This window comes from Ammospiza caudacuta, chromosome 1 (genome assembly GCF_027887145.1).
Source record: "Ammospiza caudacuta isolate bAmmCau1 chromosome 1, bAmmCau1.pri, whole genome shotgun sequence".
NCBI classification, from domain to species: Eukaryota; Metazoa; Chordata; class Aves; order Passeriformes; family Passerellidae; genus Ammospiza; species Ammospiza caudacuta.
Window position 1 is genome coordinate 121,403,532 of NC_080593.1, and position 15,333 is coordinate 121,418,864.

A 15,333-nucleotide genomic window follows, 5' to 3' on the forward strand; every position below is an offset into this window, starting at 1 on the left:
AGCTTGGACTCACTAGGCTAGTTCAGAACTACCAAACAAGCTGGTTAGTCCTAAGGTTACAAATTAATTCATTTGCTGGGATGAACAACTGAACAGCACGCTTAGTAATCATCATCTTTTAGTATTTATTGAAACACTTTAAACAGAAGGGTCTCCTTGCCCAGAAACACTCCCTATTTCAGGTCACTGTAAGGAATCAGGCAGTGATACCCATACCCAAACATTATGTTTTCTTCTTGCAGCCTTAGTGATTTCAGTATAACATCTGACTCTGATACAAAGGTCTAATTGCCTGCTCATAAAACCAGAAATTACTGCACCCTTGACTACTATGCTTACACCTGCATTTCTACAGTGCACGCACAGGAAGAGAGCTAAATTAAGTGATTCTGACTCCAAATTCTCTTCAATCCATCCTGAATTAATGCAATACCTATGGTTACATACGAAGATGGATTTACTGGGGAGGTGTGCATCCTTCTCATTGACACCACCTCCAAGCACGCTGAGGCACACGCTGGGGGCCCCAGGCAGTGCCTTGTGCCTGCCTTGCCGTCCCTGCAGTCCATCCCCGTCCACGCACACCTCCCCGCAGAAGTGTGAGGTGATTTCTCCCAGGCAGGCTCTTGCGCTTTCCCTCAGATGTTTGCTGGGAGCGCTGCCGGCAGCCGAGGGCCTGGCTGAGCTCGGAGCCGGCTCTGCGGAGCGGAGCGAGGGCACAAAGGCCGCTCTGTGCCGGGCCGGGCCCGCTCGCTCCGCGCCACCCAGGGCGGCTGGCCCCGGGCAGGCCGCGCTCTGCCCGAGCCCCCGCCTGGGGAAAGGCTCCGGCCCTGCCCTGCCCCAGGCCTCCTGTGGAGTGTAGAGTTACAGCAATTCTCGGTTAATCACAGATTGCACTGGATTACTGTTTCGGCTGTCACATCCTCGGCCGGGTCCTCTGTCACGGCTCTTACCTCGCACATGCTCCTTAAATGCAGCCACTTTTGAAGGGATATACACAATATCGCAGTCTCACCCAAAGGCAAAGTTTTCAGGAGTTCAAGCACTGCTGTTGTAAACAGAGATTAAATTTGAAAATCTGAATGCTTTATAAAAACTAAAGGAGATTGGTGAAGTAATTTAGACTGTTAGACACTAAGATGTTAAATTTTACATAACAAAATCTTGTCTTTGCAATTATTTCTTATATTTTTGCCTCTTATGCCAAAATCCAGGTTTGGAATAACTACTTTTCCGCATATGAATAGAAAAGGTTAAGTGTCCTGACTAGACATCCCACCTGAAGCAGTAGGAAACCCTGCTCACAGGCCTGTTCTCAGCCCAGGGCAGTAGATCCTTTTGGTGAATCCTACATTGGTGAATCCCGTATTGGTGAATCCAGTTTGATCAAAGGGTGAAGGAAGAAGGGCAGCAAGGAGGCTACAAAATCAATAGTGTTTGTAGTGGGTCTCCCACCTACAAACTCTCATCAAGGTCTTTTCAATGCTGAAGGTGTGTTGGCTGCACGGATGGATGAAAGACAGCGCTGAGAACAATTTTTAGACACAGCCATTGGTTTGTACACATTATTTTCTTTAAAAAATAGACCAAGGCTGTCCCTGTTACTTCCAACATCCTGAAGGCTTCCTGCAGGGGTGCTGAAGTTAAATATGCCTATGGAAAACTTCTGTTGGGCAGAGCATCCTGAGGCGTGGAGCTCATTCAGCCCGAGGGGCACAGACCCACTCCTCCCACTCCATCTGCCCTCATGCAGCCCTGGGAAACAAGGCCAGTTTCTCTCTCAAGGACAGACTACCTGTGGTGCTCACAGAAAAGCCAGCATAGAATAGGTAAAGTGTGAATTTAAAGACCAGCATTGGACTAATATGAACTTCAGTGAGGCATTGCAATGTGAAATAAGAATCTGCAGGATTTTTTCTGTGTAGAGAAGTTCTTCAAATGAAAAAAGTTAGTAGTTAATAAATGTACCTTAGTCATGTGCTCCAATGTGCATTTCTGAGCCATCATAGTTTAATATGAGGTTCCTGCAGCAGATTTGCTCTAGTCATTTTGCACTTCTTAGAAAAGAGAAAATATTGATGTGCATGAATTAACTTTGTTTTATCTTATGAGATTTGTTGATTTCAATTACATAGATGCATTTATAGATATATGTTGATAGTTGATTTCAGTTACATAGGTGCATATATAGAAATAAAATCTTCATTTAAATTATGGTCGTTTATAATACTTCCTATATTTATTCTAATCAGTTGCAGTTAACATCAGTTAAATTAAAATTACTTTCATAAAATGAATGATTGCTGACAGATTCTAAAATAGTGAAATTACTGGTCTGTGGGAAACTGCTGCTAAATGTCTGAAACTAAGGATAAGCATTTGGGGAATTAATACACCACTAAAATCTTGCCCTTAATTTAAATTTACTCTAGTCAATACATAGTTTATTTGAAAAGGAAAACACAAGGAAGCTGAAAGAGAAAAAAAAAATTCCTGTATTAAAATGAGGTGCGATCCTGAGATTTGCTAGTTCTAAAATCTCCAAGGCTGAGGTACTCAGGATAATACTTGCTTCAGCTTATTTTCTCTTTAAAAGAAAGGAAAATAAAGGAACCTAGCACAATAATTTTTTAATCAAATGTTTCAAAATTCTTTTATTTTTTTATGGCTAATGTGTATCTGAAAATAGATAAACCTAAAAAAAAGGGGGGGGGGATTTTGAAGAGAAAATACTAAACATCTGTAAAATATAAATATAAAATACTTTCACTGTTAGTTTTTAATGTATTTAAATTTTCTAGCTCCATTGACATGTTGCATCACTTCCATTGTCCCCTTGCTGTTTTTACATAATCCCCTTTATGGGAGGACAGTTTCCAAGCGCTCACCCACCTCCTTGGGAACATCTCAGAAGGGAGATGTGCATGGGATGTGTTCGCTCCTGAGTTGTTTCCAGCAGTCGCTGACGTGGGTCAGCAGTGAGCCCATGCCAAGGAGAGGAGCTCCTGCTGAGCTGCATTAGCAAGAGCACTGCTAACAGGTCGTGGGAAGTGAGCACTCGCCTCTCCCTGGTGCCTGTGGGCTGCACCTGGAATGCTGCATCCGGGCTGGGATCTCCAGCAGCAGTGGGACTTTGGTGCGCTGGAGCAAGTCCAGGGGAGGACCCCAGAGATGGGGTGGAGGTACTGAGAAGGGGCAGAAGTTTGTTTGGTCAGGGGAAGAGAAGGCAAAGGAAGAAGCTAATTGTTTCCTTTGATTAATCAATGGCTAATTAGAGAGAAGACAGACCCAGGTATGTCTTGGAGGTGCACAGTAAAAGGGCTATCAGTTAGAGACAAGTTGCATCAAGGGAAAGTGTAAAGAGCTGCATGGAAAAAAGTGTTACCATAAATATGATTAAGAACTGGAGCCCAAAGAGGCTGTGGAAAGTCCACTCCAGGATACATCCAAACCTAATAATGTTGTTGCTTTGAGGAGGAGGATGAACTAAATGATCTCCAGATGTTCCTTCAGTGCATGCTCTTAATATTTACTTGCTTAGTACCTGGCCCTGAGGATTTCGTGTTTTCTTCTTCCTCCTCAACTTCATAACTTGGGAAGTGCTGTCAATTTAATGAACTTGTAAATGAGTTATGGGTCACCTGCTCATGTCGTATTTTGGTATAGACTAGATTTCAGCCCCTGCCCTGCCCCAGCTGTTGATCTGTGCTCACCCAAAGCACAGACAGTCCTGTCACATCAGCCCGATTCACTCCCCTGGAAAAGGGAGCAGGAGCTTGTGGGCTCCCTGCTCAGCTTGGGGCTTGGAGAGGGGTAGGCATTTCCTTTGTGTTCCCTCCACATCTCCACATGAGAGAATGCTCAAGAAATTGTGATGGGAACAGGAGGTTTTGTTCATAGTTCGTATGCCAAATTTGTCACCAGTTTACATGGTGTAACTTACTGAGGTCACCTGATTGAGCCCAGTTGGTTTAGCAGTGGATGCTGATGGGTTTTAACACTTTAATGGTTTGCAGGGTATTTTAATATTTCATTGATATATATTTACCTTCTCAGTAATAAGCTACACCATACAGAAATATTGATTCATCTGCAGTGTTCATCTGCAGCACTCATCTGCAGCATAACTCTGCTTTTGTTTTAATATGGGGAACACTTGGTGTCAACTTGGTGTAATAAAGCTTTGTTAATTTTCCAACAGAGCAGAAAAAATAACATGTGAACAAATGTTTCTCTGGATTAATACAACCTTATCATGACACAAATCTCTTCTCAGCTTTCCACTGGAATGACCTGAGACAAGAATATATGTTAGTTCAGGAGGTTTAGAGGCAAGCTGCTCTTAAATCCTCCAGCAGGTTATTTTTCTTGAACTCATTCCATCTTCTCACTCATGAAATTTTTCTGGATACTTAGCAAATATCAAATAAAACCATGTTAACTGTGTTTTCATTTATACTTTTTCTTTCTCTCTTCCCTTACCTAAACGTGTAATTAAGGAGTTGAGTTAATTCATAAGTATTTATTCTTTTTCTCTCTGGTCTGAGTCATAGGAATTTTCCTAAGGCATAATTTTGACTTCTGGGACCTAACACTCTTTCCCAGATCACAGTTACCTTATGAGGTCTGGTGACTGATAGGCTGGATGTCTCCAGTGTACTGCTCAACTCATTATTTATAATCAGTATCAAATCCATAGCCAAATATGCATTTTCATCCTCTTAGAAAAATTACACAAACCACAATCTTTTTTTAAAATTTTCCCAATAGGATTAAAAAAAAAAAAAAAAAGAACCACCCTCCCACAATGAGGACTATGAAGCACTGGGTTTAACATTTCAGCTCTTAGATTGGATGACTCAGCAGCGAAACCCAGACATGGGTCTGTTTATTTTATGGGCATACATCTCCTACCATCTGCTCAACACTACCTGCCAGTTTGTGAACAGCAAAGGTCTGAAACTTGAAAAGATCCATGGCCTTCTGCCAGCTCCAATGAGCACTGACAGTGGGCAGAGCAGGAAAATGCATCGTGCTGCCCATGTTGGTATGGCACGCATGCACATGAGCTCACACTGTGCTAGACAGGTACAACGGTGTAGCTGCACCTTCCCTGTGCCCGCTTTTCATGCGCCTCACCTTTAGAGATGCATAATATTGAGTGTCCTCCTGAGGAACTCTATCCCAAAACTACCCTGAGGAAATAATGTTTCATTTGGAGAAAATGCCTGAAGACTGTACAGTGAGATTTTTAGTTAGATTAGGTCTCAGTGTATTTTACCATGATCTGAGGTTTTACGGGTAGTCACTGGAGACATGTTGCTGAATCCAAACATCAGCTTTGTGGTAAATGTGCAAGATTCTTCTGGCTCTGATCCAAAAAGCATGTTCTGTAGCCTGTGCTCCTATTTTTTACGTATTTTGCACCCTCTAAAAACCTAGCATAAGAATTTAATTTTATTATTGATATTCATATTTATCAAATTATCATATCGGCATTCAGTCGAAAGTATATCTATTTGCCATACTGAAAGAACACTTGCCATCAATCAGCTCACAGATAATATTGTAAAGGAAATTAGAATGGGGCTTATTAGGTGTAGTCTGGTTTGGCTCGAGTATCTATGTTCTCATAAAATAAATATCACAGACCATACATTTGTATAGGTCAGCTTTATGACCAGCTGCAGAGTATGAATAAAAACACATACATTGGTAAGAGCTGGCCAGAAGTGTCAGATGGCTGGCCAGCCACTGACAGCCAGACCTTGAGCACCCACTAAAACCCAACTAAAATTATGCTATGGCATATTAACATCACTCATGGATTCTCCAGATTCCAGAACAACCTCCTGATACTTGCAGGAGTCAAAAAGCACTTGCTGATCAACCTGTTTTATCAGAGCATTGATTCAAAGCTGTCTCTTCTTTGCCATCTCCCCCCTGATACCATCTTTTCTTAGTAATAATTCTGTGGAGTATCTATGCACAGGCTTAACTGGAAGCACATGTGTTTGGGACCAGTTATGTGCCTAAAACTAAGTGCATGCTTCATGCACTTGGTGAACAGCCCTTGTAGCTATTCCTCACTTTAGACCCTGCAGAGTCATCCCTCACAGCTGACAGAAACATGCCTGCAATTTAGTTGCTCAAGAATTCATAGGAATTGCCAGAAATTATGATACCTCTAGTTAAAATACCACTCTGTTTATGAGTTGAAACCAAATATGAAGATAAGTTCCTTTATCTGTAAAAATAATCTTTCAAGGCATGGTATTTCATATTTCAGCCTAAATAGTTCACATTTCAGCCTAAATATTTAAGTTTTTATCAAACAGAGAGCAGCTCTTCCCAGATTTGACAATCCTTTAAATTCAAGCAATACTTAATTGGATGTATGAAGCCTATTCTGGATAAAATCCAGAGATATTCCAGGAAGATAACTGGTTTCACTGGTTTAATCTCTTTCAATGCACAACTGTGTTCAATATTTTCACTATCATCTTACTGGTGTTCTCTAACAGAAAGACCTTTATGGTAGAGTGGCACAGTTCTTAACAAAGCAAATTCTTTAAACCTCTATTAAAGTAACTCTCTGTACCAAAAATGTCTAGACAGAAAACACAGTTTATGCAAGAATTATTTTTAACAATTGCTGTAGTACTCCTTTGAGGTTATCTTTTTGCAGAGTTTCCATTTTAAAGCATCTAGTGAAATGGAATATAAGCTAAGTCCTCTGCAAGTTAAATGTATATGACACAATAGTAACAGATTATTATTGGTATTACTATTTATAGCTAAAGGATTAAATTTATCCTTTTCATTAGCTCCTATTTGTTTGCACCTGATAGTGGAAGTTTATTGGATAACAACAGAAGTCTCTTGATGTTGAGCTGTAACTACAGGCAAGTTAATAGATTTGGTAGAGAATGCTATGCAGGAGAAATATTTGCTGTCTTGACCTAGGTGCCTACATTTCTAGAGCTGGCAATGCAGTTCATGCATATTTTATAACTAGAGAACTGCTATAACTGTGACACTTAAAATCAATCTTGCCCATACAGCAAGAATGCAAAATTTTGTAGTCTGTAAAATTCCTGGGCAGTTTTCTCTTTCTTTCTTTTCATAAGCCTGTGATGTAGCTCAAAATTGCTAATTTTTATATAGCTATTTCTGTTATCTAGTGATTAATTCCTTCATTCCTTTTTTCTCCAGTTCCATCCCTGTGCCTTTATCTGAAAGTATTTCTAAAGCCTGTCATACATTTCTGCCCATCAGTTCTTGTAGGACAAACTTCTTCCCTATCTGTTGAACCACAACCATTGCATTTTTAGGAACACTTCTCAGGAGCTAAGGCTGTATGTAAATAACTGCCTTTGAATATATTCATGTTGTCAGACTCTGGAGCATGATCCAACAGAAAGTGGTTCATTTACAAGAGAGTGGTGCAAAACTTGGGATCTGCCATTACAGGCTGCATCTACTCAGCTCTAAAATGGAGGAGGAGATTTTTTTTCCCACAAAAATGCAGCAATTCCAAATTTCCTGAGTGAACCTGGCAAACCATCCCTGTTAAACAGCTGCACTCATGTGCAATGTTGAAGTACTGCTGAGATGAAACAAGACAGATTAGTATTTCCAGGGGCATTTAGGAGCCTTGGTCAGGACCGGGCTTCAGTTCTGCTCTGTGAGGATGCACAGAGGACATGACCTTAACCAGCAAACATTTCTCAGTATTCAGGTCCAGTTCAGCACAAATGAACTGCTGCTGCTCTGTACTGTTTACCATAGACAACTAATTACAGGGCACTTTTCAATATGTTGTGTGACACAGCCTCTTCTAATGGCCCAGAGAAAGCAAAAGCAAGACAGCTCTGATTGCAGTAGCACAGCCCTGAGCCAGACTCCTTTTCCAGCATTATCACATCAAGTCCCCTGGCAGTCCCCCAGGTCTGGTTGCTGCTAACGAAGGAAAATGGTGCACGCATATTCCGCCTGTGACGGTATTTCCATCTGTACTCTTTTCAAATTTAGAGAGTACCTTTCGAAACAGGAAAAAAGGGAAATGAGATCTTGAGGACATGTTTAAATTCATGAAGTCTTCATTTTTCAGTCCTTATCTTAACATTCCCTAGGCTGAGCAATAACACTCAAAGTCAGTCATACATTACAAAAATGAAAAAGCACCTGTAAAAATATTGCTGCTATGTTATATTTCCGGTTGCATGTTTTGCAGGGTTTCCTAAGTTTATGATAAAATCTGACAAGGTATTTAACACTGACGTGTCTACTGCAAATACTAGGTGTTTACATTTCATAGAAACCTTTAGCTTGCCTACTGTTGGGACATTTTTCATGACTTGTCTAATTCGTTTCCCCTCTATATAAGGGAGCAGCAACTGTCTCAAATCCATCACAGTCTATTAACTGCACAAAGCTGATTGGAAGTCCTGCCTAAGTAGCTATTTACAGTGGAGCACATCACAATGATTCATTCTGAATATATACTTTTATGCCTTAATTATAATCAGTAATGAAATAGACTTAATTTTAAGGCTGTGGCACAACTAATTAATACCAGGAAATTGAGACCCCAGGTAGTTATGAAGACAATTGGTGTTGTCTTCCTTATGTAGCTGCAAGTCACAACTGGAGCCATGCCAGGTATCAAGGCAAAGCAAAGCCACCAAGGACAAACCACTCCTTTTAACCAGCCCATCTCCTACCCTTTGTCTTTGAAATGTCATTATGAGAACAAACCTCTATCCCCAGAAGAAAGTACATCATGCTAGTGTCATTATCCAAGGAAAAGCTCCTGCTGCAGCACCATTGCCTTTCTTGCCTCAACACTGAGGAACAGGCATAGGTTTAAACTTCAGGTTTGGCAGAGATTAAAGCAGCTCAACTTCTGAAGGACAGGATAGGATAGGATAGGATAGGATAGGATAGGATAGGATAGGATAGGATAGGATAGGATAGGATAGGATAGGATAGGATAGGATAGGTGTAGTGGTTTAACCCCAGCCAGCAACTAAGCCCACACAGCCACTCACTCTCTCCCCCACCAGTGGGATCAAATGGAGAATTGGAAGAGCAAAAGCTGGAAAACTCGTGGGTTGAGATAAAGTTTGATATGGAAAGGAAAAGCAATGTACACAAGCAAAACAAGAGGGAATTCATTCACTCCTTCCCAGGGACAGGCAGTTTTTCAGCTACCTCTGGGAGAGCAGAACTCCATGACATGTAACAATGACTTGGGAAGACAAAGGTCGTGACTCCAAATGTTCCCTTCTGCCCTAACTTTATATACTGAGTGTGATGTCCTACGGTCTGGAATATCCCTTTGGTCAGTTGGGGTTGCCTGTCCCAGCTGTGTCACCTCCCAGCCCCCCCAGCCTTGCCCAGGCTCCTCACCAGCGTGGCAGCAGAAAAAGCAGAAAGGCCTTGGCTCTGTGTAAGCCTTGCTCAGCAATAACGGGAACATCTCTATATTATCAACCCTGTGTTCAGCACAAATCCAAAACAGCCCCATACCAGCCACTGTGAAGAAAATTACCTCAGCCTAAATCAGCACAATAGGATAGGACAGAACTATTTCTGTTGGAAGGGATCTACAACAATCATTGAGCCTGACTGCCTGGCCACTTCCATGGTGTGTCATTAACAGTACTTTCCAAATGCCTTTTGAACATTGACAGGCTTGGGCCAACAACCCCATCTCCAGGAAGCCTGTACAGTGTTTGACCACTCTCTTGGTAAAGAAATGCATCCTAATGTGCAATCCAAACCTCCCCTGGTACAACTTTGAACCATTCCCACATGTCCTAACACTGAATCCACATCACCCTGATGGCTTTCCCTCCTCAGAGAGCTGTGAAGAGAAATTACATTGCCCCTCAGGCTGTTTCTTTCAAACAAGACAAATCCAAAGTCCTTAACTGCTCAGTCCTTTGACACTTTTATCTCCCCTAAGCTCCTTTGCAATTTGCTGACGGGGCAGGGAAGGCACTGGGAAGAGCTGGCAGCCAGCACACACAAACCCAGCCAAGGCTCCAAGTGCATATGCAGAACAAACCCTGCTTGGTTCAGGGTGGCTGTAAGCTAGCAAAGCTCCTCCCAGTGGGCTAAGTTCCATCAGCTTTCAGGTGTGGGGTGTCAGGGCTCCACTGGTGTGGAAGCATTAAAGATCCTTTTTTTCACCTTTGCTTTCCCTCTGAACCTAAATTGAGGAAGAAAGTGAACTGAAGGCAGGGAGCTGAGGTGAGGGGGAAATAGTGGCTGGAAGGTAGGTGATGAAATGAGATGAAAGAAGGAAAAGATGAGTCAATGACAAGGAAAAAGGCTGACACAGATGAAGTTTCACAACATGACTGAAACAATATAACAGCTTGTTGCAGCCAAATGTCAGGAGCTTGGTTTTTTCTCTACTATTGGTTTAGAGTTTTAATTCTGAGTTAGTTCTCTTTTCTCCTGCCAAGGTGAAAATAAACCAGTGCAAGGGTCCCTAAATCAACAGGCAGCCAGAAGCAAGGACTATCCTATATTCCTATGGCAACAGTGAATTGTTAGATTGTCTAAGGTGTCTTGTGAAATATCACTGAAAGAAAGAAGATAAACATGGGGAAAACAAGAAAACATATACAAATTAAAATTTTATGAAGCCATATTTAGCTTGTGTTAGCTAATGGGGTTATTTAATTGATGAAGAAATAGTGATCCAGAAACCAAAATTAATAGTCCTGACCTTCAAATAATAGTTTGTTATTCAAACTGGGAAAGAAGGTAGAAAACAGGGGATATGGCAGTGCATTCAGTCAGAATCTTCCTTTATGTGCATTAATGCATTTTATAGATCTAAAGATGAACAGAAGAACCATTATGATTTAACTGCATAAGGCACGCTCAGTGTCTGATTGTGCTGGCATGGGCAGGGATTCAGGAAAGTTAGACTGAAAATTCCATCTTAGAACTCCAAAGCATCTTTATAATGACACTCTTTTAAAAGTAAAATTTTAAAAAGGAAAATAAAAGAGGAAATGAATCACATTTAATCCCTGTTTTAAATAGGGAACTGTTATTGGCTTGTACTAGACACAGAGCGTGTTGTTTCAGCGTTAGTCATAATACTGTTAAAAATTATCTAAAAGGTTATTGAAGCCACTCCTACAACCTCTTGCTATGATTAATGCAAAGAGACAAAGAGAATACTTATTCTACTTTAAAATGCTGCTTTTGAGACTCCTTAGAAGCTAGTGACATATGTTTATAAATGTAACACGTACCCAATAAAGACAGGAAATATAGTGGTGCAGTCAACTCTTATCCTGTAACAATCATCTCTTGCTGCAGAAGGAAGAGAGCACATGCTATGGGAGAGTAAAATCAGCAAAGCTTTACAGCTCTTGGACACCTTTTCTTGTAGAAAGTTACATTGTCACTTATAGATGTACCTTTACACTGAAAGTCTGGGCACAAGTGTAATTTCTCTGCCAGTTATTGGACTTGTTCAAATTAAGGTCCTTTTACACATGGCTTACTGTTCTGAGATCAGAGTCCTGCCAATCCACAGGAGGATCTCAGCATGGAATCCATCTTTAATTCAGCCCACATGTTAGGCCAGAGAGTGCTGTGATTCAGACTCACATCAGCTCATTCCTCAGGTTATCAGGCCAGAAAATCTACCTGAGGCTCAGTTTTCTTTCTCCATTCTTCAGTCAGTGTGACAGCATCCCCAAAACAGTCCAGAGCAGCCATTAGTTAATGGAGCTTACTGAAATGTGCATGCTCTGATATTAGTGTCCATTTCAAAAATTAGATTGGCAACTCCATTAGGACCAGCATTCATCTGTCTTGTTATTATTAATGAGGCAAGAGAAAGCTACTTATGCTATTCAGTCATGGGAACCAAAAAAAGGACAGAGTACAGAGAAACTTTACTCAAACTGCAGCTAAAAGGTTCCAGTTACCAATAACATTACTGAGTTTTGTTCTTTGCAATATCCAGCCAAGCTTAGTGCTTTGTATGCAAACACTGTTCATTGTGGCTTAAGATGAAAAAGTGAACAAAACTCACTGAGTAATAGTAATTTATGATTGCATTAAAATTATAAATAAACAGAGCTATTTCTAGTTCTACCTATTGTTATTCAGACTACTGCTGACTTAAAATCTTCACAGACGTCTTATTTTATATAGTGTATTGTGAATGCCATGTATGGCAAGCTTTGGGTGTGGGCAAAGGAGCTCTGATCTCTTTTGTTTTTAAATAACATTTAGGTTTTTTAAAACAGTATGATGTGGAAAGGAAATTAAACTCCCAGTTGTTTTGTAATTTGAAATGTGAAGGTGATGGGATCCACTGGAAAAATCCACCTGGAATCTTCCATCTGGTTCAGTGATGTTGATAATTAAGTCAGACAGATATTGTGCAGACAAACTGGAAAAAAAACCTGTTTCCTTTCATTCTCCCACACTTGGTCTGATATTCAGCACACACACAATGCTTTTTACAGGTACTCCTTCCAGAGCTTTTCCTCCCAAGTCTCATACAAATCTCATGTCTTATAACTCCAAAGGAGTTTATCCAAGATAATTTCTTGTTTACTGTCCCTAAGGTTCTTCCCCTTGCTTGCACCTGCTGACTGTAGGGAATGCTTTATGTATTTTTCTATAGATTACATCCACAATTTGTTCTTCTCTTTCCAAAACACTCTACAACTGAACCAGTTCTTCCTCATCCATGGATTGGGGATTGTTTTTATTTTTCCCTGGATCATGCTAGAAAAATCCAAGTCACAGAACAAAGTACTTTTTTTTTTCAAAGAAGAAAAAGGGTGGGTGACAACTGCCTTGCTACTATTCCTTGACTCAGTAAATTAAGACTTTTAAGTTGCTCTTTTCAGGGATATGTGTAGTATAGATACTCTTGATTTATATATATATGTGTGTTTGGTTTTTGTTGTTGTTTTTTTTTTTTTAACTGGATTGTGTGTTTTAGGCAGATTTGAGGTGATTTCATTCAAGCTTATGTTTTCCTAGTGTGAGAAAGACATTGCGGAGAATGTGCCTGAATTTTTGCCCTAAAATATTTCCCTTCTCAGTTTGCTATTTAAGGGACTGCTTAAATTTAAAAATAAATTTACCTGTCTCCTTTTACTGAAAGCAACAGGGGTTTGGAAGGCTGTTGGGAAATCACCTTCACGTCTCTCCCTTGCAGAAGTGGCAGTGCACAGAGGATGCTTCTGGCAAACTCCGAATCCACAAGTGCAAGGTGTCGAGCGACATCCTGGCCATCAGGAAGAGAACGCGCAGCCTCCACTCCCGGGGCTACAGTGGCAAAGACAAGGACTGCAACTGTGGAGACACTGATTACCGGAACAGCAGGGCCCAGAGGAAAAATCAAAGACAGTTCCTGAGAAACCCTAATGTGCAAAGTAAGTGTTACTTGATCTCTTGGACTCTGAGGCAGAGAGCAGGGGGAAATGGCTAGCAGAGCATTTTCCTACCAGTGTGCTCTTGCTTTCACCTTTGTGTCTCATGAAGACGTCCAGAATTGGTAGTCAGGTTCTGCATAATTGCCTCTGCAATAAGTACCTGAAGTGGGCCTAGAGCTGGAGAGGGAATTTCCAAGGGCATTTAGTGATAGGACTAGGGGAAATCACTTTAAACTTGGACAGAGTAGGTTTGAGTTAAATATTAGGAAGAAAATCAGTGCTGTGAGGGTTGTCCAGAGAAGGGGATGCCCCATCCCTGGATGTGTTCAAGGCCAGGTTGAGCAACCTGTTCTAGCGGCAAGTGTTCCTTCCCACGGCAGGGGTGCTGGAACTGGGTATTCTTCTCGGTCCTTTCCAACGCAAACCACTCTGTGATTGTAACAGCAGCAAGAACAACGATATTTATCCCTCGGATCAGGGCGAAGAGCAGCCTTTATGCTGCGGTGCGGCGCTGGTGGCGGTGATGCTCTGGTGCCACCTCTCGCACAGCTCACACACGACAGCCCCGCGGTGGTTCCGGCCGCTGCCTGCCGAGGTGGCCGCGGCAAGTGTTTTGTAGCATGGCTAAGGCTGAATTCACTCACTCGCAGTTTGGTGATGCCCGCACACATCTGCGGCTGCTCTCGGACCCGAGCTGTGCCCGGCTCTCGCTCCCCCTGTCCCTGCCCTGCGCGTCCGTTGCGGGATCGCCGCAGGGACACACAGCGAGATCACAGTGTCCTCTAGTGGAGCGGGGGCTGAAGCGATTGTACAAGCGGGTTTTAGGACTGTAGCACTTGGGCTTCTTTCTGCTAATGATTTCTACAAAAGAAGCCTGTTTGAAGAGACTGTTGTTTTAAATGGAGCACGATTTTTCTTCTCTTTGCCCAGCAATGCGAGTGAATTTCTCTAGCTGAAGCAATAGAAGCAGATTTTAGAATTTGTTGAAGAGCGGGCTGTGTTCTGCTCTTCAACAGGAGAGTGCAAGACTGGGGAATAAAATAAAGATGGATCTTCAAAGCAAGATGTTAGTGAAGTTGTACGAGAAACAAAAGTTAGAAGGTGCTGCACAGATGTCTATGAACTAAAAACATAATGTCAGTATCATTCCAAATGTTTCCTGATTTAAAGCCCCCCACACTGTGGATGTGAACAAGAATCCCTGGTATTCTTTGTACATTCAACCACAATATTGTCTGTCTTAAGTGGTCTCATTGTTTGGCCTAAAATACTGTCCTGGTCTAATTTCTTCCATTTGTTTAGTATGACCTGAGGAACCTCACAGTGTGTACTGGCAGAGCTCTGCTGAAAAGTGTACATGCCACAGGCTGCCAGGGTGATTCTCAAACTGGGGAATGTTCCCTCAAGGGATATTTTTGTGGGGAGATGCCTTCTATGTACCTTGGAAGGAGGTGCTGCCAAGTCACCGGCAAGGGCTGAAAGGGGATTGTGAGTGGAACAAGTTACTTGGGGAGAGAAAGTAGGGGAAGGATGGAAAACATCTGAAGGAGGCATCAGAAAAAGTTGTTTTGTTATGCTTTAATTCTTAGCAACGTTCTTACATCTCTTCCTTTCTCTGCCTCCAAATCAGCCTTAACACTCCTCTGAGTAGAGTGGAGAAAGACTCATAGTGATGAAATATTTTGAAGGGAATTACTAATTCAGGCTTGTCTTCAGATGACACGTGCATGGCATGCCTATATATTCCATCCTTTCAGCCACTTGTTTGCTAAGCAGCGTGATCAGAGGCTGTCAAATGCAAGAAATTGTCCCATCCGACCCCATGAATCTTATACATAATTTTATTAGAGTAATTTGGTTACAGACCAGAAAGATGCTTTGAAGCTAGTTTTTCTGTTGA

The 15,333-nt window shown here is 41.7% G+C and overlaps 1 protein-coding gene across 1 annotated transcript in view; it reads left to right on the plus strand.

The window, feature by feature from the left end:
• Window positions 1-15,333, plus strand: part of SULF1 (sulfatase 1) — a 122,869-nt gene that overhangs the window by 93,193 nt on the left and 14,343 nt on the right. The window contains exon 14 of the mRNA XM_058800904.1: window positions 13,217-13,433. Within this exon, the coding sequence (XP_058656887.1) occupies window positions 13,217-13,433 (217 nt within the window). The remainder of the gene's footprint in view (window positions 1-13,216; window positions 13,434-15,333) is intronic.